The 26,613-nt window shown below is 38.0% G+C and overlaps 1 protein-coding gene across 3 annotated transcripts in view; it reads right to left on the bottom strand.

Annotated features, from left to right (window-relative positions):
• mpp7a (MAGUK p55 scaffold protein 7a) overlaps positions 1-26,613 on the bottom strand; it is a 155,625-nt gene that overhangs the window by 61,931 nt on the left and 67,081 nt on the right. For all 3 annotated transcript variants that reach the window (XM_065242344.2, XM_065242345.2, XM_065242343.2), the window contains 6 exons: positions 25,635-25,766; positions 5,464-5,545; positions 5,239-5,324; positions 4,801-4,875; positions 1,447-1,643; positions 631-695 (listed from right to left, as the gene is read on the bottom strand). In XM_065242344.2, the coding sequence (XP_065098416.1) occupies positions 631-695; positions 1,447-1,643; positions 4,801-4,875; positions 5,239-5,324; positions 5,464-5,545; positions 25,635-25,766 (637 nt within the window). The remainder of the gene's footprint in view (positions 1-630; positions 696-1,446; positions 1,644-4,800; positions 4,876-5,238; positions 5,325-5,463; positions 5,546-25,634; positions 25,767-26,613) is intronic.

Genomic DNA, 26,613 nt, shown 5'->3' with positions numbered 1-26,613 from the left:
GGGGTAAGTGCATCTGAATGTGTGTATCAAATTCAACCAATGGTGAGGCTTAACGACAAAGACAGGGTGACGCGGGAGCCAGGATAGAATATTGCCAAAGATGGCGTTACAGGGACGCAGTAAGTATAGCAAGGGAGACGCAACGTCTCGTTCCCTTCTCAGGGAACAACAGTTACATACGTAACCAGAGACGTTTTCATGTGTCCAACACAACTACGCAAAAAGCATTTTGGTATAAATCAACATTCGCATACAAAAGACATAAGCATTTAAAATGAACATTTTAGCATGTGTGCTAAGTCTAGAATTTTTATGATATTATCCTACACTACACAGGGAATAATATGAATTTTTTCCAGAAAACTTCTTGCATAAAATAGCTTCAAGCACTTTCAATGACCCGAGTATGTTTTTGTATATGTATTTTTAAAAGCTTCCCAGGGCCTTGAATTTTTTCCCCCAGATTCACAAACTTTCAAGGATTTCAAGGACCAGTGGGAACCCTGAATTTTAGAGAGACTTGCTCATAAAGCAACAAAATTTGATCTGTTAGTCACTTACATTGGATCTGATGGGTGTTTGTGTCATGAATTGTTTTAATTGCTTAGAGTGTTTAAGTGTGGTCCTTACAAAATCTTTTACTGGGGGTCCTCTGTGGCAGCGAGACAGTCAAGGGTTTCCATACTGCAATCCTCCTGAAGGGAGTGAGTGAGAGAGATGCAATAAGTCCATATATTTCATGACTATACAGGGATTAATAAACACTTAATAATGATGCAGAGCTACCTGCTTAAATATTCATCAGTGAGCGTGCGAAAAAGGGAGACAGTAAGAGAGAAAGAGAGAGAGAGATAGAATGGTCAGCCAGAAACACAGTATTTGCTACTGTACATTTGACAGTTTAAAAATATATTTTATTCTTGCAGGTAGCTTATTTCAAAAGAAACTGAGCAAAGAAACCTTCCTGCTTTCTAACACATTACACATGCGTATGCACATCAGCGTCCACTTTTGCAATTTTCCATGCGTGAACGTCCAAAGTGGATGTGAACCAGTGCTATCATTGTCTGTCATTACTCATTCCAGGGTAGACAGCCACGGAAATCCAAAGTATTTTGGCAGAATGGCTGAGCCCTCTTGCACAAAAAAGTGGGGAAAAAAATGACAAGAAAGATAAAAAAACAGAGGAAAAGTAAAAAAGTCATTCCTTTCATAGTAGGGAGTGAAACAGAAAGGTTGTAATGGAGTGGAAGAATTCTTGAACGATCGCACGAGAGAGAGAGAGAGAGAGAGATGGAGAAAGAGTGATGGATGGATGACAGGAGAAAAAGATATATGATGGGACTGGACAGAAGATGGACAGGATAATGGAGTCTGTTGAATTTAAAACTGGTGATAGTGGGAAAAAAGAGAACAGTTACAGAGAAATGAACAGCGTTGGCTAACCTTTCCTGAAAGTGTTTTGAAGGGATGAGTCCAGCACGTGGGTTGCCATTGCCTTCTTGTTTGGCTTGCCACCAAGTGGCATCGTCCTGACTCATAACCTGCAGGATTTCTCCTTTTCTGAACACCAAGCCTGCCTCCTTGCAAGGGATTGCATTATCCTCTGCTGGATTATAGTCAAAAAGTGCCCTCACAAACATCTAAAAAAAAGAGAGAGAGAGAAACTGAAAGTATTACTAAAAAGTGAAATTTGAAAAAAATCCAATTGTACAGCAAGAATAAGAAGATGAGACTGAGTGGATGAAAAGCATAAAATGAAATGAGAGAAGGATAATGGAGACAAGGAGTGAGCAAAAACACAAAGCAATTTAATTTAAATCACATCTGCTTTATCCCTATTTTTAAAGCATGACCAACTCAAGGTGCATTCTGGGTAGCAGACAAAAACCTGGCGCACGGCACTGTGGCTCTCTCTGATTGGTCAGAAAGGTCAGGTTAATCAGTGCTCCTCTATTTTTCCACACATGTATTGTACTTAAAATCCGTTTGGGGAAGTAATGCGATTCTCTTTAGTCTTTCTTAAAGGTAGGGTAACACATTTTGAAAAATGCTAATCGTAGCCGCCTAGCAATGAAATCCCGATCCCACCCTCAAGTCAAATTGCCATCCAAAGTCACGCCTCTTTCCAAACACATGAACACGCACAGATCAGACGGTCACGTCTCATGTCTCATTCACCAGTGAGAAAACTTTGCAGTACAAAGTGAATAACACTTCCAAAATAACCAACATAAACAACTGGTTTACATCAGAATTAGTTATAGCACACGTTCGGTTGTGTAGACGTAGTAACTATATCGTTATGCTAATCCGTAAACGAACACAAATTTCATAAGCAACACAACGTTTCATCAAAGTAGAATATCTGAATCCATCTCAATACAAACATATCGCGTACCTACCTTACCAAAATAAACAGTGCAACGACCCTTTCAGACCCTTTGCCTCCTGTAGCTGTTTGCATCTCGCGGTAAAGCAGTAAAGTTACAGATGTTAATTTGGATTTTTGCTCTTGCTGATCCAGGCAGTTTTTGCTGTTGTTGTTATAAAAGATGCATTTAGTTTTGTTGCTCCTGTGTAGGTTGTCAATTCAGCAGAAAAGTTTGCTGTTCTCGCTGTTTACAGACAGAGCGCACGTGAACGCGCCGATGACGTATGGTATCTGCGTGGACTCGCTGCGCGGTGGGAATTCAAATTACGCTTACGTATGAGGGACATAAAAGGAAACGTCCGTTCGGACCGAAATCTATGATTTGTTGAACATTTTTTGGTCCTACGCCTTTCACAGATGACATACATTTTTACAAATACATTTAAACAACTTAACACAGTGATTGCCATCAGGATGTGAGGAGACTTTTAACTAGCATAACTAAAAAAGTTTCAGGATCAAATCTGTTACCCTACCTTTAAATGAGGGGCAACATAATGTGCTCTGAGGATTGGTGTGATGAAGCAGATAAATAAACAAAAGGACATATCAAAAAGATAAATAGCCAATGTGAGTGGGAAAGGGAGCTATATCCCTAAAGTGCCGAGCTGTGGCTTGTGTTGATTTAGAGAGCTGCGTGTGCCATATAGAAAAATGATGTCGGAGAAGAGAACATTCCCCACAAACACACCAATACATCCTGAGGGAATTTTTCATCTTTCTGTCTCGCACTCCATCATTTTCTTTATCCCTCTTACACACATGCAGCCAATTAGTAGCACTTCAACATATTCATTACATGTGCCGAAAACAGTAAACTATGGTCACTGCATAACACACACACACACACACGCACGCACGCACGCACGCACGCACGCACGCACGCACACACACACACACACACACACACACACACACACACACACACACACACACACACACACACACACACACAGGTTATGACAGAATTCAAAACTGAAACATATTTAAACCATTACGACAGTAAAGGAGTAAAACAGATCCACACCACATGTCTAACCACCGTTACACAGAAATAGAAGTGAAGCCTAAGTGAGCCACCTAGTTTTTTAAGACATCAATGATGGGTATCAAGATTTCTAGCACAATTGTCACATACCCTTTGTGGGAGGGACAATTCACTTAGAAAGAAAATGAAAAAAAACAAAAAAAACAATTATTATAAATATTAGAGATGCACCGATATATCGGCCAATAATCAGTATCGGTCGATAAAAGCAGTTTTTGGCTATTTGCCAATAGTTTAAAAACAGCCAATAGTCATGGCTGATATACCCTGTCAATCAAAATAAAACAGGAAAATGCAATGAATTTCAGCTCTGTGTATAGAAAATGTAAAGAAACATCACTAGTTTATTGTTCAATATTAAAGGGGCCATAGCACAAGATTTTAAGATGACAAATAAATCTTTGGTGTCCCCAGAGCACATATGTGAAGTTTAGCTTAAAAAAAAACATATAAATAATTTATTATAGCATGTTAAAATTGTTACTGTGTAGGTGTGAGCAAAAATGTGCCGTATTGGGTGTGTCCTTTAAAATGCAAATGAGCTGATGAAGTGCAAACACTGATCACAATGATGGTGGTTTGTTGAAATTGAAACTCAATTGTGCTGTGAATTATTTTCCCGCTCTCTCTTTCTCTCTGCACTAAATGGCAGTGCTGTGGTTGGACAGTGCAGATTAAAGGGTGGTATATTATAATAAGAGCTCCTTATGACATCATAAGGAGAGACAACTTTCAACAACCTATTTTTTCACATGCTTGCAGAGAATGGTTTACCAAAACTAAGTTACTGGGTTGATCTTTTTCACATTTGCTAGGTTGATAGAAGCACTGGGGACCCAATTATAGCCCTTAAACATGGAAAAAAATCTGATTTTCATGACATTGCCCCTTTAATGGTCATTATATGAATGAATTACATTCGGAAAAAATGTAATCTTCAAAATTGAGTTAACGCAGGATAATGTAACCACCAAACTATCAGTATCTGCAGATATTTGTCTGAATAATCAGCTATCAGTATCGGTAGAAAAAGTTCATACCAGTTCATGTCTAATAAAATTGTGTTATTCCCAGTTAAAATGCCGCCTGAAAAGCAGTTGCCTATATAGACAGTGGGCTGCATAGCAACTCAGAGGGGTTTGGAAGAGCAAGGGAGGTCGTATTTGAACTGGACAGAAGCTGAGAGCTTTAGTGTAAGTGATTTGTTTTGAGGATAAGTGGGAATGAAGGCTCATCCATCAAGCCAGCAGGCCGTAGTACACATTCAGAGGAAAACTCCCCCACAGAGTAAAACATCCCATATTGTAGTAAATCCTACCTTGGGATGCTTGTTTGGCGCCTCCTCTTTGAGGCCTGGGACCACTTTAAAAGTGATAGCACCTAGTGACTGTGCCTGCAAACAGAACCAAAAGGTACAATTATATAATTGAAGGTAAAATGAAAACTAACAGTTAAAGATAAAATGAAACCTTATTTTCTTTTGCAATAAATCTCTGTACATTATGTCATTAATTCATCATAATCTTTCATCAACTCTACACTTGAGTTTTGTTGACTTAACCAAGCCTTTGCTATTCAAAGGGACTAATGATTTTAACCAATAATATCAAAGCCTAATATTTCCGTCCCTTGCTTTAGAGACCTGACATTATTTTGGAAAATCAGCTGGTTACCATTACAGGGCCATAAAACACATGTCATCTTCATATAAGTCTTACAAAAAGACAGAAAAAAAATGTGTATATTGTAAATATACCAGGATGCTGATTATTTCTTCAGGTTTTTTGTCATTTACAGGAATGCCGTTGACCTCTTTTAGCACATCCCCAACATGTATCAGCCCTGTACAGAACAAGAGCAAGAAAAGTGAAAAAAAATATATATATATATTTAGGGTAACTAAACTAACACCAAAGCTCTAGGTACTGCTTCAAGTTGCACCACATTAGTATTCAGAGAGAAGAAATGCATCAATGCTCACCACTTCTGTCTGCTGCTCCGCCCCTCATGATGCGCGCCACTACGATCGCACCCATGTGCTCGTCCTTCTTTATGGTAGCACCCTGTAATGCACACAATATCAGTGACAATGTTTATGTTCAACATCATTGTGTCCATTATATTGCAGTTAGGACGTTGGTTGCAACCCTGATCAAACACACCTGAAGCAGCTAATTAAGGTTTTACTAAGCATACAGTACTGAAAAACTTCAAGGCAGATCTGCTGAGGCAAAATGGATCTAAACTCTGGAGGACACCGGTCCTCCAGAACCGAGTTTGGGCACCCCTGCATCAGGTTATTGCACCTGTAAATCTCAATATTGAATTTGACATTTTTACATCATGTAAACAAATGACCAACTTTTAGTTCTAACTATTATTGTGTGTTTTATGACTGCATGAACGTGAATCCACACATTGGCTTTTTTGTCAATCCGATTAAATTTAATACAATTGACGGTTAAAAACAATACAGTTTACATGCACCCTACACATTGCAAAAACGTATATGTTTGTTTACATGTGCATTCTATATAATATGAACCAAACATCTGCGCAACATACAGCCAGGGGTTGCCAGCTTTGCATATCAAAACCATACCCAAGAACATTCAAAACTAGCCCAAAAGAATACCAATGACTATTCACAGTCCAAATACCAATAACTAATGAACGAAATCCTTTCATCATTAACCCGCAGAAAAAACAACCCACGGAGACGGTTTAAAGAGCAACAAAACCAGTGGTCAGAGCCTGACTCCACCCACTGGCAATATTTGAAAAATGCAAAAAAAAAGTGGGCAGACCCCAACGGAGACAGAGGGGATGAACTGAGCTCGTACCGAGGGTGTGGTGAGATCGTAACAAGGCCGTGGTGAGCTTGAACCTGCTTACTTCACGTTGTAACACTTAGGTCACGTTATAACGCTTACGTCACGTAGTACTGCAACATCCAACAGGAAAATTCAACTGCAGTAGCCACCGTTCAACCTGAAGAGGGCAGCACGCAGACGTTTTTACACCATATATGGTAGCGTTGAAACACTTTATACCTAAATGTCAAAAAAGTTACTCAAATCAATGAACAGCACTAATAAAGCCCCATTTTTACAGATCATTAACTAAAAAAAGTTGGTTTAGGGTTTAGTTACTCTTTAAACAGTAGCCCAAATCTAAAGGACTTGGCAACTCCACAAAGCGCACAGCATCTCTCATCAAGTTCACGCTTTATATCTGTACAAAGCTTGGAGAAAGATGTTCTTAAGAATTTTTTAGATATAGGCAATAAAAACACAATTTTCAAAAGGCACAATTCCAATGTATTGCTTTATGTAGCCTAACGTTATGAAAGTACACATGAACGCTGCAGAATGTACAGCGCTTGACCCCATTACCTTAATAATGCGTGTTGCCATTGCCTTGCTATTGCACGTTTCTGTGACGAGAATTATGTAAGACGTAAATAAGAGGTAAATATAAGACGTGATCTTGTGCACAAATGTTCTGCACATGTGCACAAGGTATATTGCATCTGATTGAGAAAATACTAAGATTTACACATTTACATACATACTTTTTACCTGATGATCGCATCACAGATCAGAGTACACCACCCCTTTCAATACGATCGAAATTTGCATACGATTGACCTCAATCGTATTGATTAAGGTGTTTATAGAGGGTTTCAGCAGTAACAACATAAACAAGCGGCTTTCGTGTTCAACACGTAACTTCCGGTAAACTCCGCTAAGAATAAATAACAACAAAGTACTTCAAAAGTAGTTTATTTATATAACAAGCAAAATAAAAAAACATGTAGATTACCTAGGAAACCAAAAAATGTGTTATTTTCGAAGAGATATTTGTTCAAGAGTTCAGTTTAGCATCTAGTCAGACCTTTAAAAAAACTGAAACCGGAAGTAAAGTTCGGACCAGACGCGTATTGCGTCACCACAAATGAGTCCGATGAAACCGCCTATATCGGCCATTCCCAAACTGTGGTCTGCGGACCACTAGTGGTCCATGAGGGAACTGCAGGTGGTCTGTATAAAGGCAAAATAAAATATGAAATAATATATTTTTTAAGAAAAATATATATTTTTAAGAATATGTTTTAAGAATCTGTTGTACTGATGTGATGACCAGTTATAGTTTTAGTGCTTGTAAGCCTATTTAGAGGTGCAGATAAATTCAGGACTTTATGTAGACATATTTTATTATGAGTATTATGAGGTGGTCCGCGAAAATTCTTGATTACAAATAGTGGTCCACACACACAAAAAGTTTGAAAACCCCTGGTCGATATGAAGACTTTTCAATATGATTCAGCCATCGATACGATTACAAACAGATTATTTGGTTGCATGTAAACGTACCTAATAACCTCAAACTGAATGACTAAAGCATAAACTACATGTGGTAACAGCTTGCCAACAAAACGCCAGCTGAGTTTTATTCCGCCATCATACATTCTCATAACAGAGACACACATGGCCAGACGATCACATCATGGCCCATCACTGAACAACGCACAAACACACAGCGAAAATTAGACAGTGAGATTTAGGCAAGCAGCGAGATTCCTAACAGGGCTCAGATCCATTCACGCACACACAAACACGTCAGACAGCCTGAGCTGTTTCTGTTTTCTGCATCAGCGTCTCCGAGGTTGTTATTATTTCGAAAGCACCCGTGACACTGGATTAAGGTGAGCATTACATGAAAACTCTCCTCGTGCTAGCGTGCACATTTAAAAACCCTCTCATTTTATTAGTCTGACGGGTGAATAACCGACCTTCCACGAAAGCTGTTCCACTGGCACATGAATGGGTTTCTTTGAAATTGCAAACACCAAAGAAAGATGCACACACTTTGTCTTTTATCTGCACTAGCTCAGTATGATGAATAACCTGTCCTCAAAGCCGCTTCGATGACTCGGTCACCTATAATGCTTATGTGATGTGAAGATCATGGCTAATATACCAGCTCAAGGTCCTCTGTGATGTGTTAAACACAGGCTCTGTGATGGAAAGTGCAGCCCGTTGTTGTCGTTTTCTTCAGAAGTCTACCTGTTGATCACATAATAGGACCAATTTGGTGACCTGGAAGAACAAGAAGGCGACTGGCCCAGAGCTTTAGGTGGTGACAGAAACCAGTGATTAACTTAACTGTTTTGGCTCAACATGAGTTGAAGCAGCACTAGTTATCACACATGTGAAACAGATAAAGAAAAGAATCAGACTACAGCTATACCATTTTAATCACAAAAATGTGGATGGTAGGACCCGTCAAGTAACCTCAATGACTTCACATTTACGCACATTTGTGTGTTTGGCAGACACTTATCTAAAGTGATTTACAGTGCATTATGGATATACATTTTAGTAGAATGTTTTCATTCAGACTGAACCCACAGTCTTGGCATTGCCAGCTCCATAATCTACCAGCCACGGGAACACAAACCAGTGCACTGGCCAGTTTAATTAACAGTGCAAGGCATTTTTCAAGACGGTTATTACATTAATACATCATTGCACAAGGAGCCGTTCAAAATGAGTGTTGAGTGTGAAAAGCACAGAAAGTCTTGGATGAACACACTGCTTTCATGAACACAAAATCACAGCATGAAAACCAAAATCTCGGTTCTCTTGCAAACGTCTACCTGCTATACCTTCCAATGAATGCAATTCATAATTACTACCATCATTCTCCAAAAGCAGAAGTCACGTAAGAAACTCTCACATTAGACAGCTCGTAAAAAACGCTGAAATTGTTGAGTACATGAAATCTGTATTGTATTGGCTTGCATCTTCGATTAAAGAATGTGAATAACTTTGAGATGCTATATGCATATACCAGAACTCTTAGACTTCAGGTTTCATTTAAGCAGCTATGAGCATCCAGCACATTCAGAAGCAGGATTGGCCTTAGACAGTCCTCCCTGCCTGAGACATGATGGACGTCCTCCAATCACACGTCTACTGATGAGGGGAGGCACGCTACGCTAGGCTGACTGTCCAAACTCATCACACAGGCACTATTTAACCATCAGGAACTCCACCTCTCTTAGTCATCCTCAAAATCACACTGGCAAGATCATCCAAAGTGCAACTTCATTCTCACAATAAGAGTTAAGAGCCAGCGGCAATGAGCGGGCCGTTTGATTGATCATTTATCATTCCTTTGTGACTGAGTTCTGTCTGCCTATTAAAACAGGATCTATAAATACACTTTATTGAACAGACTGAATAATTAGAGAGAGAGTAAAATGGTCTTAAGCACAGAATAGGAAGCAGAGAGGGAATAAAATGAAGCAAGGCAAAACCAGAGGCCATGGCTCTTTAAATTATTCAACAGTAATGTGACCCACAGCTGCCAGTTGTGGAGGTGACCGGCTGCTTTTGTGGAGACATAAATGGTTACGACTGTTATTATTACTATTAGAAGGCAGGCCAAAACTCTGTACAGAGCTTTAGAAAGCCATGCTTCATCTGAATGACAGACACAGAAACATCAGGAAAACATCGCAGGAGGACAATTCAATTGTGTGTTTTTATTGTGTGATCTGGTAATAAATTTACGTTGTTTTCAAGACTCAAAAAAGTTGTGCAAGAACTGATTTTTTTTTTATTACAGATTAGGTACATTTTTAAACAAATAATATAGATCAAATGTTTTATGTTTGCAATAACATCTGTATTTTTTAGAGATACAATATGACTTTCTGACAGAAATTCACTTGCATGCTAAAAAAGATGTGTGACAGTGATTTGATTACTTTCATTTTATTTTAAACAATTTTAACAAATATAATCTGTGTTAGTTAATGATGTCACCACATTTAAAGCAGCCTAATTTGCAACACAGCAATGATAAAGCCATCACAAACCAAATGTTAGTGAAATAATACTATTTACAGTTACATTTCCTGAACGCAATTCCAAGGAAAACCTGAAAAGATTTCTGATAAAAGAAAAAACTAGGCCGAGACAGGATGAGTGTCTGACACAATTACTTTAAGTTCGTGCAAAGTCTGGAATTAAATGTGTTCTCAGTTTGTCGCACCACAGAAAAATGTGTTATTAACCATCCAGACAAATTTGAATTTGAAAAAACGGCAAGTAAATAAAATAAGTTATCAACATCTTGGAAAAATATTCTCTCCTCTCAAACGCTGGGGCCGTGTCTGCTGTCAGCACTGAAACCACCCCCATTTATGGGAAAGCTGAAGTTTAGTATGACACAGTTCATAGTCTTTCTAATGTGTGTCATTTATAATATAATGTGTTTAGAAACAGTTCCCTGAATTTACTTTACACAGACTTTAAAGAGCACATATAACTGTAATGGTTTTGGCTTGTGTTTTGTTGTTTAGGTCTTTTATTTTGAAGTCATGTCTCTGGTCTTTTATTTTGAAATCATGCCATGTCTCACTTCACATTTCACTTCCTGTTTGTTACTATAAAACTGGTTCAAACTCATAGTCTCATTGCTAAGTATTGTTAGTTGTAACACTGCAATCCTAAGCGTTCTGGTTTCTTGTATCTTTTTTCATGTGTTCATGTTCTGGTTTTGACCCTTGCCTGTTTATTTGGATAACGCATTTTGGATTGCTCTGTTTGGATTTGTTTGCCTGCCTACGAGGATTTTAAAAACTTCTCTGCATTTGGATTCTCTCGCTTAGTGAAAGCAGCCCGTTTGTTACAATTACAATGCTAAAAACAATGTCATTTTATGTATTTGCTATAATACAATGGTTTGCGTGGTTAATAGTTAAATAGTTAAACATACTATACATTATTGTTGCTCCTCTAAGCCCTGCCTGGCTAAAAGCATAAATTTTGTACAAAGCTTATCGTTCTAAAAGCGCAGTGTCCTCCGATTGGTCAGCTAATCAGAACGTTGTGATTGGCCTGAATACCACTGGAGATGTGATGCTCATTACCTTATTTGGAAGATTCTTCCCAATGCAATACTGAAAGGAGTTAAAGAGCTATATGGTCCAATTCACGATTTTCTTTGATGGGTAAGTGTGTATTAGTACATTTTAATGATAGCCTATGCAAAAGGTACAAACCCCAATGTAAAGATGACGCAAGTTATCGTCTCCAATGTAAATCTCTTTTCTTGGACTACAACAAACAAACAAATTGTAGGCAAAAGTTTACTTCCTGGGATTCATCCTTGATTCGATTACATTTTCGATTCTAAGGTCACAATTCGATTCTAGATTTGTACTTTTTTTTAAAGCACATTTTTTTTGGCCATTTTTAGACTTGACTTTTATGAAATATAATATCTGACCTTGAACCCGGAGATGCCCTGCCATGTTAATCGTGCTGCCAGTGGAAAAATATGGTACACACACATACCTGATAAAACAAAACTTCCTGTCAGATGAACATTCCTGTCAGTACTTTGCACCTTAAAAACACGCTTTTATTACCATCAGAAAAGATTGTGAGACTATACGCCAATAAGTCATGTTTAAATGCTGTTTTCAAAGCTGACCGGGCCTGACATGGGGTCAAGTCTCAGCGCACGATAACTCCGATTGATTTCGATTTTAAACCCTTAATGATAATGATCGCCATGTCCATGTCAACAGGACGAGGAAGTAAACTGTTGCCTACAATCTGTGTCTTTCTTGTAGTCCAAGAACAGAGATTTAACCACCATTGATATTATTTAATTCAACTTTGATAATGTTCAGTGGAAGAAAAGTCATATACAACTATGATGGCATTAGGTTGAGAAACTCCAGTGAAATTTTGTGGTGTGAAAACGAACAATCACACAAATAGTCACAAACACTTCAGTCTGCTGCTCAAATGAACACAAATGACTGAGAACCACATGGCTATTTTCATCTTCACAGATGTTGAAGTGGAGGAAGCTGGTGAATATCAGACAGCAAAAACAACAACACTGAATCCCATCGAGGTCATTAAAACATTAATTTAAAAGCCATTAGCTGCAGTTCTCACTGTTCTGATTCATGCCATTAAACACGGATATTAGAACTTCCCATCATAAACACACACATGCAAACTCACTTCTAGACTCAAACAAACATATTAAAGGTTTGAAGTATCCTCTATATAGACAGAAAGCGTTTTCAGTGTACTTTGCTGACCCTTTAATGACCCTTTAATGACAGTAAATGTAAAGTACATGCATACACTAACAGTCAAAATGTTGCTTTAACCTTGCTGCCTACACGTTCCATCATTAACAGGTATTATGTTTAAAAGGAAAATTGGATCTCATTAGGATAATAATGGCAGAGGAATTCCAGAATGTGAGGTGAACACGGAACAGACTTCAGACAAATGGAAATGACAGGAAGGTAAATGGGAATGGGTGGAGGTAAATGTCCTGGGATAAAATACTGGTTCCAATCTTTCAAATCTCTTATCCTTTAAGGCTAGACATAGTCATTACATATTGTATGCGAAAACAAACCTAAATGTGTTTCACAAAGTATCAACAAAACGCCTGCCAATCTGAACATATCTGATTTTTAATAAACTATTTGGACCAAGATTTAAGACCTTTGGGCAGGGCTACCTGGCATGATACAAAAATATCAATCAAGCTACAAAACATTCATGTCCTTGAGATGTAGATTACTGTGTGTTTAGAGGTTGGTTCCTCTTCAGTGGTTTCTGTTTGTGATGCATGTATGACGTGAGTAAAGGGAAAATACATATGTTTACGCATAACACAGGTTTTAAAACCTTAAATCCATGTGTTTGGTGGGATATATAATGTCTGCGGTTTCACACACTGTACTAGCTCTGGGTTGCTCTTAAAGTGTTGCATGTGTTCACTGCAATTATCCCACCAAGAAAACAGTACTTTAAGAAGTCAGATCTTATTCATTCAGTTACATGAGGAAATGCCTTTACAAGACAAGCAGAGAGCATGCTACACAAAGAGCTCAGTGTGTGTGATAATGTGAGTGCCTGTGCACCTCCTCTGCTCTCTGTAACAGGATATAGAGACAGAAACATGGATACTTAGGAAATCAGAGCACATTATAAGGAGGAAGGAATGAAAAACAGCATGAGGTGAGGAGAGAGACTTGAACCCTGCACTGACATGATGACCAGTGATAGTCAAAGCACATGTCTGTAATTATACGTGCTATAGATACACTGATACAAATATGTAGTATAGTCTTATGAAACATTGTAACATCATATCTGTTTTGGTACACACAAAATTCATCACACCATTATATTTACTAAAAATTGATAAAAAATTGTGTATAACCGTTTATTAACCTTTGACAAGGCGATTCAAGAAATGATTCAAGTTGTATTAAGAAGGAACCTTTAATTGGCCAATTATCGGTGGATGGTGGTAATCTCAAATTGGCTAAAAAAGATATCAGCCTGTCACTAAACTTAAGAAATCAAGTGATACAATAGGTGTCAGGTCAAACTTGCCGTCTGATATAAGGCCAGTACACATCAGTCTTTTTCACTGGAGAGAACGTTCTCTTCCAGACAGGGTCATGATGTATTTCTCCAGACCACATGGATGTATGTGAAAAGAAATAACATGTGTGCTCCCATCTCTTACCCTAATTTAATTTGTGCCTCCATTCTTTTCAGAAAGTGTCATTACCTTAGTGCTCAATATTTCACCGCTAACGCAAACAGATGAATTTGTAATCTTTTCCTTGTTTTAAAAGAAAAAAAGACGCTTTATGCAAATTGACTTACAGCATTCATATACACATTTTACCAGTACTTGCATTCCCTGGGAATCAAGCCCATGACCTTGGTGTTGTTAGCGCCATGTTCTACCGGTTCAGCTATTATGCAACTTATTATGAATTTAAAATTATACAATCAGAAATTATTATATGAAACATTTTATAAAAGACAATAATTCTAAAATAAGTAATAATATATAGACCGATCAGCCATAACATTATGACTACCTGCCTAATATTGTGTATGTCCCCCTTTAGCCACCAAAACAGCCCTGACCCGTCGAGGCATGGACTCCACTAGACCTTTCTATCAGAACAAGCATTCACATTTTCAGCAATTTCAGCTACAGTAGCTCAAGCTTTTGGATCGGACCACATGGGCCAGCCTTTGCTCACTACGTGCATCAATAAGCCTTGGCCACCTATGACCCTGTAGCCGGTTCAGCGCTTTTCCTGCCTTGGACCACTTTTTAGAAGTACTGACCACTTTAGACCGGAAACACCCCACACCCAATCATCTAGCCTTTGAGGACAAGTGTAGTTGATGTGTTTGAAGCAAGAAAATGGGCAAGAGTAAAGATATGAGCGACTTTGTGATCTAGCCATCACAATTTGGACTTTCTCAGAGCATCTCTAATGGGGCTTTTCCATTGCATAGTACCCCACGGTTTGGTTTGGGTCAGCTTACTTTTGGGGGCTTTTCCACTGGGTGCAGTATGTAGTACCCAATACTTTTTTAGTACCACCTCGGTCGGGTTTCCAAGCGACCCGAGCTGATACCAAAACGTGACGCGAAAACACTGTAGATCACTGATTGGTCTGAGAGAATCGTCACTACCAGCATCATCGCTATAATGTAAAAGATTAGCGTTACCTTAGTGCTAGCTTGCGCTGTCTCGATTAAACCTGTTGTCCTCTGTGCTCTGCTGTAAGTTCCCAAACTCCCTTTTAGCCATAATAAACATCCACAGGTTGAGAATCAGGAACACCATAACAGTTTTTTTCCCGACTTGCAGTTTGTGACGGCACATTCACCGATGCACATGGGGAGCGAATGCTGGCCTGTGTGGTCCGATCCAATAGACTTTAGCTGAAATTCCTGAAAAGGTGAATGCTGGTTCTGATAGAAAAGTCTAGTGGAGTTCATGCCTCGACCGGTCAGGACGGTTTGGTGGCAAAAGAGGGACCTACACAATATTAGGCAGGTGGTCATAATGTTATGGTTGATCGGTGTACATGTTTAAAACCTAAAGGTGTTGCGTGTAGATTTTTAGCGGCAACTAGTGGTGGGATTGTGAACCAACGGCTCAGTCCACATCTCACCCCTCCCTTTCCAAACAGAAGCTATGGTAGCTGCCACAGGATATACAAGTCATTGTTTGAGACAACGTAGTGACATACCCACTCAAAAGAACAACTTGTCCGTTTAGGGCTACTGTAGAAACATGGCAGCGCGAAATGGCGACTTTCATGTAAGGGGACCCATGGTGTTTGGCTCATTCTAAGGTAATAAAAACAATACAGGTTATTTTGTGAGGTCTTTATACACCACTGCTAATATAGTTATGTATTTTATATTGCATTTCTGCCAAGTGATCCTTCTAAAAGTTACACAATGTACAAATAAAATAAAGGTACTGTAGAAGGAGATGCTTCAGTTATTTCTGCTTATTTGGCACCACACATTTTGGCTCCCTGTATAAATTGGGTATGCATTTAAACCCATTTATTTCTCCTGTAATTTACATTTAATTTCTCATCATTATCACACACAGAGGTCCTACTGATTTCAACAACCACAAACTCCACCATGGCAACATATCAATTACATAACAAGGGGAAAAGCCAGCATCAAAACATGTCAAAACATACAATGGCGTCTTTAATATGACTAAAACCAAAACCACTTGACAGGAAACATTAATGAAGCTTTGTGTCACCTACCAATAAGAGGTCACAGAGGAAATAAGAACAGTGTGAACTATTACAGTACAGAATGTCTGCTGGCTGCGGTTGGGCTCCAGAGCTCAACATGACAAATCTAAGCACAGCCATTCAAAAACATCTTTTTCCTCAGAAGTAATAAGTCTTGTTTTGGCTACATAGTCTCGGAGACTTGGTCTTCTACAGTCGTGTGGATTTCACTGCCATGAACAGTCAACAGCAATAAGCCAAGAGAAACAAGCATTAGAGAATGTTGCACAGGCTTCCTTGACATTGTCTACTGGAAGTCTGTGAGGGATGCAATCTTACATGATAAACTCAGGTCATGTGTCTTGCAAAACCTGAAACTGTCCAGTAGACTTGACTGACCAGCCCTCTTCTGGAACTATTGAGGTTTGCAAGGTACTATCCAACAGTCTAAAAGTGTTGAGTTCATGTATAAACTATAAAGACGTAAAGCCCTAAGTGGCTATGAAATTTCCATCCAAAAATTGTTGTTTGGCTCTCTTTTTGTTCTGAAATTTCCTTGCCAAAAAGACAAGAAAACACAAGAGTGACTATAAAGTATCACTTTACATATTTGCATGCCTGAATTCTGTATTGACTGATGCTGGACTGAGTTTCAACATACAGTAGGTGACATGCAAAGGCAAGGCGGCATTAAAGTGGTCCAGTATAATGAATCTAATGGAACTTCACATTTTTAAATAGGCAAGTACCAGATGAAAGTTGAATTAATTGAACAGGATATCAAAAAGAACAAAGTTTCAGTTCAGTCTGGAAGCACATGGCACACTGACTAGCAGTAGTTGGGTTGCTTGGTGCCCCTGAAAATGTGCCAGCACTCACAAAATCCAGCTAAAATTGGGAAAATCAAAAACACATCTGCCAAAATATATGCTAAATGTACGGGCTTGATTAAACATGCTTCCAAATGTTTCATTTTGTTACATATTTGAAAACACAGAACGTCAGCTTAGTTAAAAACCTTAAACAATGTCCAATATTAGAGAGTGCATCCTGGGTGTAATGTAAAGTTAAGGCGCACTAGGGCTGGGGTCTTCGAATTTAATAAAGCCAGGGACCAGATATAATGAAGCTTTTGTAAGAGACCCCCTTCCTAAAATATATACTCAATGTATACTATGAAGAATTTAGATGCAATACCCTCTAATTTTCTTGAGTTTTCTTGTAAATTAGCATTTTTATCAGGTTCTTGGGTTCAGTCATTTCGCTTTAGTGGCAAAGATTATTAGTCAGTAATTCAAAAGCCTTGTTTTCACAAACTTTAGTAATTTTATTGGTATTTTCACTACAAAACACTTTAAAACGGAAGCAGCAATTGTCATATTTCCCCCATATATCTATATATAGTGACGTATATCTTAGTAAAACGGCTTTTGAAATGAAAAAAGGAGGTTCAATTCGGTGACCTCCTTTAACCAGATTAAAAATCTTGCAGCTTGAGGTAGGCATGCTGTCGCTCATCCGATTTTAATGACGTGCACACAGAGGACTTCCCTGAATATTCATTGTTGGGTTTAACAAATTCTGCCACCAAACCAATATTTCTGAATGGCCTGAGCCCAGCATTCGGTCAGTATCATTCTCATTTTTGACAAAGGTGGAATTTAGCGACTGTTGCATCTGAGTTCTTCATTCTATCATACATTTTATTGTTAACTCCCTTACATACAGGACTCAGTGTGTGCAGGCGGAGGGAAGCACTTCTCGCTATCTGAAAATATCAAAAGGTGTGCCTCAGGGGTCAGTCCTAGGGCCACTGCTATTCATCCTTTATATTAATAACATTGACCACAATGTGTCTAATGTAAAATTTCATTTTTATGCTGATGACACTGTAGTGTATTGCTCAGCACCCACCGTAGACCAGGCCCTCTCCCAGTTACAACTTGCTTTTAACATGCTTCAACAGAATCTTTATGAATTAATACTTGTTCTTAATAAAGTTATGCTTTTTACAAATACAAAATATAAATTAAATGTCCCTTCAATCCTCACCTCCCAGGGTACAAAAATTGAAAGTTTCTCTAAGTACAGATATATCTCTATTTTATTTGATGAATCTCTTTCTTTTAGCCTTCATATTCAGCAGCTAGCAAAAAGATTAAAACTTAAAGGTGCTCTAAGCGAATTCACGCGTTTTAGACCATAAACAATTTTTTGTTACATACAGCAAACATCTCCTCACTTTCTGCTTGCTACCTGACCGCTGCTCAAACTGTAAAAAAACGCGATCTCTGTAGACAGCCCAGCCTCCACAAACAGCAATAACAACATAATGGCCAAACCTAGCACAACGAAACATAACAAAGTGTTCCAGCCAATAAACGACAAGAAGTATTGGGGGGGGGGTTTGGGCGCGTTCATGAAAGCATAGATTCGCTTAAAGCGCCTTTAAAAGAAGAGGCTGGTTAGTGCCACTTTTAAGTCTTTACTTGACTATGGTGATGTTACATGCATGCTTCGTCTAATAGTTTACATACATTGGACACTGTTAACCATGTAGCACTGAGGTTTATCACTGGTATGAAAGCCCTCACTCACCATTGTATAATCATGTTGGATGGTCATCTTTATCAATACGGAGACTTCAACATTGGCATACCTTTATATACAAGGCTATTAGGTCTCCTTCCATCCTACCTCCTGACCTGTATCAGTGTAAATAGTACTGGGTCTTATAATCTTCGTTCCCAGGATCTTTTCCTTCTATCTGTTCCAAAGGATAGATCTAAGTTAGGGAAAAATGCGTTTAAGTTTGCTAGTCTGGCAGCCACATCTGGTTGTAGATGTTTTATTTAATGTGTTAGGATTCTGGTTGACTCTGAGGAATTTGTTGTTTCAGTTGTCTTATCGTTGTAGTGTTTATGTGTATCTTGTATTTGCATGTACTGTATGTGTGGTTGTACTGCTGCCTGCCCTGGCTAGGACACACTTGAAAAAGAGATTTTTAATCGCAACAAGTCTCTTCCTGGTTAAATAAAGGTAAATAAATAAAATAAATGGATAGAAATAAATAACCATTTTATTTTTTACAGTTTTTGTTTTCATTTTCTTAGAAATTTTCTGGCTACCCTTAAAACAGTTTTGTTGACAGTGAAAAATGGAAATATATCTACTAAATAAATCAGTATCTTTGTATGACACAATATGGTAATTGTTGAACCTTAATAATAGTGATGTTAAACACAAGAAAACTACATAAGAATACAGAAATAGGTAAGAGGGTAAATGGGTAAATTAAATATCTTAGATGAATGAATTAAAGCACTTTGAAAATGAGCACTGCATCCCCAAAAAACTAAATAGTTAAGAAGTGTATATCCTAGGATGAAAACCTCTGTAGGGCAGACTCCATTTAAAATGTGTAATAATCACCAAGATGAACAGTTGCTTGCCAAGCAACACAAACTGCGTGCTGACACAACACACACGCACATCTAAAGCCAAATCATCCTATTGGCAAACATCTGTTCTGTCTACAAAACTTCTATAACTCAGTCTGAAACCCTGAGCACAACATATACACACTTTATCTATCCAACAAAGAAGCACACTTTACGCACAGAGTGCTTCGACTTCACTATAGACCTTTCAGTAACCTTATCCATAACAACACATTCTTTCAATAAACTCCAGCAATGGGCTCACTTCAACTTCTGCCCCCCGACGTGAATGTCGTTCCAAGTCCAATTATTTCATCGTCCTGCCATTGCTGCTAATAAATCAGCAGACTAAGGTTACCAAACAGAAGGGAGAGCATGTGAGGATTTGGGTCCCATCCCCAAAGTCCAAGATCTTAGACCAAGTCTCTTCTCTCTCCTCATTACTCCCCTCACTAAAACACTACATGATGTCACAGTCTGAGAAATGATGGCAATTAATCAGAGCTACTGAATCCTTACCGTTCAACTAATCACAATTACACAAACGGATGAATCATCCTTAAAGGCAGACGTATGCTAACTACCGTACACCAGAGAGAAGGATGGGGAAACAGAAATAGGTAAATCTTCACAGTTCTTTCGTTATTATGCTCGCATTGGCTGTCTGCACCTGACTGTATAAAACTGTACGTTTAAATAAAAAATGAAGAAATCCACAAAGTGAAAACTGGTGAGATAAATGGCTTCGAATTTTGTCTGAGGTCGTTCTATATTTAAAATGTAAATTGAGATGTTTTTGAGGGCAGCCAGCATCTAAAATTGCTAAGGACATGAGCCGTACGTTGGACCGTATACCTACCCCATGCCCTATAGTTTCAGTTATTGAGAGGAAATGAGAAGTTTATTTTGCACTTCATTTTGCTTTTTTGGAGGAAGTATGTATTCACTGAGAAATGTCACTAAAACCCATATGGTTCAAAACAATGCTGGTCTATGCCGGTTGGTAACATGGATAATTGTGACACTGTGTCTGTGAAATCCAGGCTAAAATCTTAATCAAATGATGAGATAAAAATCTAAGTTTCATTTTGATTGATCTTTCAAATGACCTTACTCAGTCAATATTAAATATATCAAGGTTATATTCACTAGGGCTGTCAAAATGAACGTGTTAATAACACGTTAACGAAGATTCATTTTAACGCCACTAATTTTATTAATGCGCTATTAACGTAACACACAATTTCTGTTTGACCCTTGGTCTAGCCCACAGTGGATGAATTGAGACGCAGCAAGTGACCCACGCTGTCTAAATGAGTCAGAGGTTTTCATAAAAATAAGAACATTAAGCTCTCGTCTAGCGAATCCAATGCTCTAAATCAGGGGTGTCAAACTCAAGGCCCACGGGAGTTTACAAATTATGTTAATTATGTGGCCCGCAAGAGTTTACAGATTATTTTATTGTTATTATAAGTTTTATTTTTTGCAGGTTATTTCCTACATTGATTTTATTAGCAGCCACCAAAAATAATTTTTGTCCCGCCAAAGTCTTTTTGTAATAAAATTATAGTGATAATGTTGATGATTGCATGAGAAAGAACGAGCAGTGCCCCGCACGCGCGCACTACTAGAGAGGGCGTGTTTGAATGTGAACGCTGCAGCTAGAGGTCTGCACTCCCGCGGGGGTCCCGATGCAAAACAGTGCAGCGCGGGACAAATTTTGAATGGTCATTGCGGGACCGGGCGGGATGATAGAGATGCACTTGCGGGTGCGGGCGGGAGGGATGATACGCTGCACTCCCGCAAATTAAATATTAGTGTAAAGTAAAATATATTAAATAATTAAAGTAGTACATAATTTGTAGTTGTGAGGGGAGATTCTGTTTGGTAGCAATAAAAACTTTTAAGCAGCCTAGTTTTGTATGGTTGAACACATGCAGGCTTACCAATAAATATGTTAGTGCTGAGTGGGACTCATTTTCAGCCGCAAATCTTTAGATTTATTTATGTTAAAAGACGGGTAAATGTTTTCAGTCTATTAGTTGTTATTAAACGTTCTGTTTAATATAAGCGAGTCATTTTACTAATTTATTGTTGTTCTGTTTTAATAAAAAAAAATAATAAAAAATACTAAGCATTCGTTGTAATGGAAAATTATGTCTTTCATTTATTCGTTATAACGCAGATACCATCCGTCGAATTTGTTTTATTAAAGCAACACTATCTAGTTTTTTTACCTTTAAATAATGTCTCTAAAATTATTTCAGTGATAGAACAACTTTTAACTGGACAAATTGTACTGTTGCTGCAACCTGAGCAGCCTCCTAGCTGCTACAAGCACACTCTGAAAGTGGCGGTGGAGGGTAGGAAACACAGCCCCGCCCCTCCCCCTGCCTGCAGAAGAGTGTCTGATACCAGGCACTGTTGCGCTTTTCAACCACATGGGGGAGCTGTAAGTCATTTTTATATGGAAACTACATAGTGTTGCTTTAATAAAACAAACTGTTTAATATAAGTTATATTATATTAAATTATGTTTAATATGAGTTTGTCATTGTAAGCCTACTGTTTTATTGGTGTTGAGTTTTCGTATATGAATAATAATGAACTAACATTTAACAAATTTATTTTATTAAGAAATGGAAATATTTAATAATCTAACGTTAAATATCATATGTAGCCTACTACAGATTTTAAAGGTCTTTGCCAAATATATTTTCGTTTAAAATATGCGGTGTATTTAATAAGTTCAGAAGGTGAAAAAAATCCTCACCTACATATCCCTTAATCCAACATCTTTGTAAGAACGTAAGTTAAGTGTCCATGTTATTTTTACATTCTGACTTAAAAGAACAATTTGGAAAAAGAGATCAGAGCAGAGGAGCGTGTAAATGCTGCAATTACACTTGCTCTGACGGCAGCTGATTTTGAAAAGACGCTGTATTTTAATGCTCTATTCGCCAAGTGTATTTTAATTGGCCACACTATGAAATGTATATATAAATTCATAACTTTTTAAAATATTATTCAATTAAACTTATTCAAAAACTACTGAAAGGAAATAAATGTGTTTGTTTCTATTTTTTAAATGGTGAGTCTTGAGATTACCTGTTGGGTTGAAAACGTTTGCAAACCCCTATACAATACATAAGCAAGATTTAATTTTTTTATTAGTAATTATATCATGTTATTCATGTATATAGGTAAATAACGTCGTAAGATAGGCATACTTTGTGTCCAAAAAGAATAAATATAGTGGATTTTTTTTACTTGACATCATATATGAAACTTACTTTATTTTCCAATAAACTGATGAGTTTTGCATCAAATAGATTTCTGATACTCTTGCAATAGACTATATAAGACGATTCACAGACGATTCATTGTTACATCTTAAAAAATTACGATTTGTATATCCTTTTCTTTTTAGACACCGTTTGCATGCCAAGTTTATTTTAAATCTTAATGCGCGGCAAGCGCACTCAAATATAGACGCGTCTGAAACAAAACTCGTATTTACAGGTGAACGCTTTGAAAAGAAGAAGAAATTCAGCGCGTCCTGCGTTTTCCATTCATTTTAGATGTTAAGTTAATGGACTCGAATGCAAAAATTCTTCCAATAAGTGGTCGGGACTCGGGACACAATCAATTTGGGCATAAAGTGATGGGGCTGCTGTGACTGCAGGCAGCCTATGACATCAACCTTCAACCTGGTGGCATGACAACAACCGGCCTCGTTGCCAAAAAACAGACCGGCCCACCGGGAATTCTCCTGGTCTGATAAGCCATCTGGGCCTGTTACCAAGTATTGGTAAGGAATTATATGTGCACGCACGTTTTTTTTAAGACCTTTCCTGAGACAGAAAGTAAACATCCATCCATCCTGCCTGCGGGCATTTGCGGGCGGGAGCGGGTCAAAATATCACAGATGCGGGCGGGAGCGGGACTAAAAATTACAAATCTTTGCGGGAGCGGGCGGGAGTGGGACTGAACTTTGCGGGTGCGGGCGGGAGCGGGACTGAAAAATGTGTCCCACGCAGACCTCTAGCTGCAGCCTGCAGAGGTCGCATTTCCAGGCTGCATACGTCATCAAGACTGTCTTGTTTCAGAATATTAACAATTATAAAGTTAAATATTATTCTTTGTTTATAGTAAATAGTTGTATTTACTATACAAGTTGTGTTTCCAACGCGTCTATTTCCGCTGAATACGCGAACTAAAGATTCATCTGAACCGATTACTTTTAATAAATTATTGAAACTATTGATCTGTAGCCTACAACACTGAACTCATGAGACGTCAGTCAATCATTCAGACACTCAAAGCCAGGTAAAAAAAAAATCACATCTTTTTTGTAAAGAGGGCAAGAAATGACAAGCGAGAGTATATTATAAATGCATATTGTGGTGGAGATTGTAAAACTCTTTATTAGTATCTTAAAATGCCTCTCATTTTCTGACCTGCACAATGAAGGATAACAGAATATTTTGAGTGTACTGTACTCACATACAACATGTGTTTTTGTCACCACAATTATTTTTTAAATAATCTATTCTCTACTCTATACACTTTGTCATTATTTGCCTGGGCTTCTACTTTCAAAGCTAGGTATTAATTGAGTTATTAAGAAAACCAATAGTAAGCAAATGCAGAGAAAATTATGCAATGTACAGTAATAAAAGAGTTGATTCATCCATACAGTCGTTCAAATACAACCGGCCCTTTGAGAGTAACCGTAATGCTGATGTGGCCCGGGATGAAATTGAGTTTGAGACCCCTGCACTAAATGGTCATCGAACATCTAAAATGATCTTTATCTGTACGTTTCCTGAGAGGTGTACCATCCCAAATCCATAACCTAAAGCAAAGATGCATCTTCATTCACTTTTTGGTTTCGTTTTTAAAGCATGCAGAAAATATAGAAAATAGACCGCAGGACTTGCTTGATAGTAAAATAATTATTAAGAGTGATAAAGTTCGGGACTTGATTGATGTTAAAAGAGTTATTAAGAGTGACAAGACTCAAAAGAGATCTTCCTGACGCTGACCATCTGAAGCGCATTCACATAAAGGCGCGAGTGTGGGACCCTGATATATCTACACAAAATTACAGTTTAAAAAATATCTGTTTTGACAAGAATTCATGCAGGTATGACCTATTATCTGTTATATCTGAAGTGAATGTTTGGTTAACTGTTGAGGAAAAGTATTTGTTGTGTAACATACATATATTAAACCCTTGCATTAGCCTACAGTATCTTAAAGCGGCCTGTCTCAATGTAAAAATTAACATTTACCATACATTGATATTGTTTTTGCTTTGCGTAAACAGGTGTAGTTCTGTCTTGTTTTGTCAGATTCCAACAAATCATGCATTGTTTTGAAAATTTTTAATAGAGAATGTTAAATGTAAATAACTAATTTTTGAAAATGTGCTGATCCCAACAACATGTTTTTGTAAACATACTTTTGCATATAGCATATATATTTGTCCAAATCCATGTTAATTAGAGCATTAAAAACTTTAAAAGTTTTAGAACAGATAAAAATGTGAGAATCATGCAAATCATGCAATTAATATAGATTAAATATTTTAATTTTATTTTGTGTATTTGGTATAATACAACGTGTTCGCGTGGTTTATGGTTAAAAAAACACATTATTTTCCACATACCGTATATTTTTTTGTAGCTCCAATTTCATTCTCTTTCCGAAGTAATCACAAAAAATATAAATGCTACTAATTTGTGATGATAAAGCAAGAGAAATAGACAAAATACAATAGACACAGGAGAAATGCTTTACAGACTGCTTTACAGAAAAGGGGTAAGTGTGTGTGTCTATTGAATTGTGTCATGTTAAGGTGAAGGATACATTATGTGGTCACTAAGGAACTAGATAATAAGGGCATGTGAGCATGTGCTATACACTAACACTATTGTGTATTTTTGTGGTTTGTGTTCACATGGGCATTTTTTCAATATGTGTGCACATAACAGCATATGGACATTAGCATGTGCATGTGTCAGTGTCTGTGTGTGTGGGAGGGAGGTTAAGTTACTGTGCTCTCACCAAAGGCTCTTTATTCTTGACCAGTCTAATGATCTTGACAGAGTCCTCTTCATCATCAATGTCATCTGGCAAAGGAGGAAGTTCTGGATCGTAACTCTTCCTGGCCACGATATCATGAACAGCCAACAAACTCTGCAGGAAGAGATAACAGAGTCGTCCGCATAAAAATCCACAGAAATGCACAGACACATGCAGTAAGACAAACAGTAGTGACAGAGTCATTTGACTGATTTGGTGAAGCTACTTGTGTTGGCTAATCATTTCAGTCTTGATATTCCAAGCATCTGCCCAAATCCTATAGTATAAATCACAGAGCTTTAGAGGTCTGCTTTAGATTACTACCTCCTACTGACAAATAAAGCCGTTTTTGAATTGATTACTGCTACTATTTCACTACAACCCTCTTTGGCAATGTTGTTTGTTATAGCGTTGCCAGCGGGGAAAAAGACTTGAACCGAAACCAAGTCGAAGCTTATTTTCGAATTTTCGTTTGATTGGATCAGCATTACGCGGACAATCGACTGGGATTTCAGGCTATTACGAGTGCCCCGCGGGGATGACGGGAGCTTGTGTGCGCAAAGTTGAGAGTTTCCAAGGACGTACGGTTTCGAATGGAACAAAAACAATTCGGTACGCAGAAGTCGCTGAAGTTCTCAGTTGTGTTTCAGATGTTTCGCGCCTCTGCTCCGAGACAATGACGAGGGAGAGCGAGAGCTCCAGCAAAAGAATGACGACAGTAAGTGATTCATTACTAAACAGTTTTAACAATGCTGTGTGTCACATGCAGCTGGAAACACTTTTTCTTCTGTCTTCGCATTTCCAGTATAAAACCATCTTCCAGTTTTGTGCCGTGGATAAAAAATGAGACGGGAGGTGAAAAAAGGAGAAGAGACAAGACAGAGTGGAGGAGAAAAGTGTCTGTTTTATGACATGGGATCAAGCTCCAAAACAACACTCAACATGTGGCTAAAACAGAACA

Source organism: Paramisgurnus dabryanus, chromosome 1 (assembly GCF_030506205.2).
Source record: "Paramisgurnus dabryanus chromosome 1, PD_genome_1.1, whole genome shotgun sequence".
NCBI lineage: Eukaryota > Metazoa > Chordata > Actinopteri > Cypriniformes > Cobitidae > Paramisgurnus > Paramisgurnus dabryanus.
The sequence above is the reverse complement of the archived record's forward strand: the minus strand, read 5'-3'. Positions and strand labels throughout refer to the sequence as shown.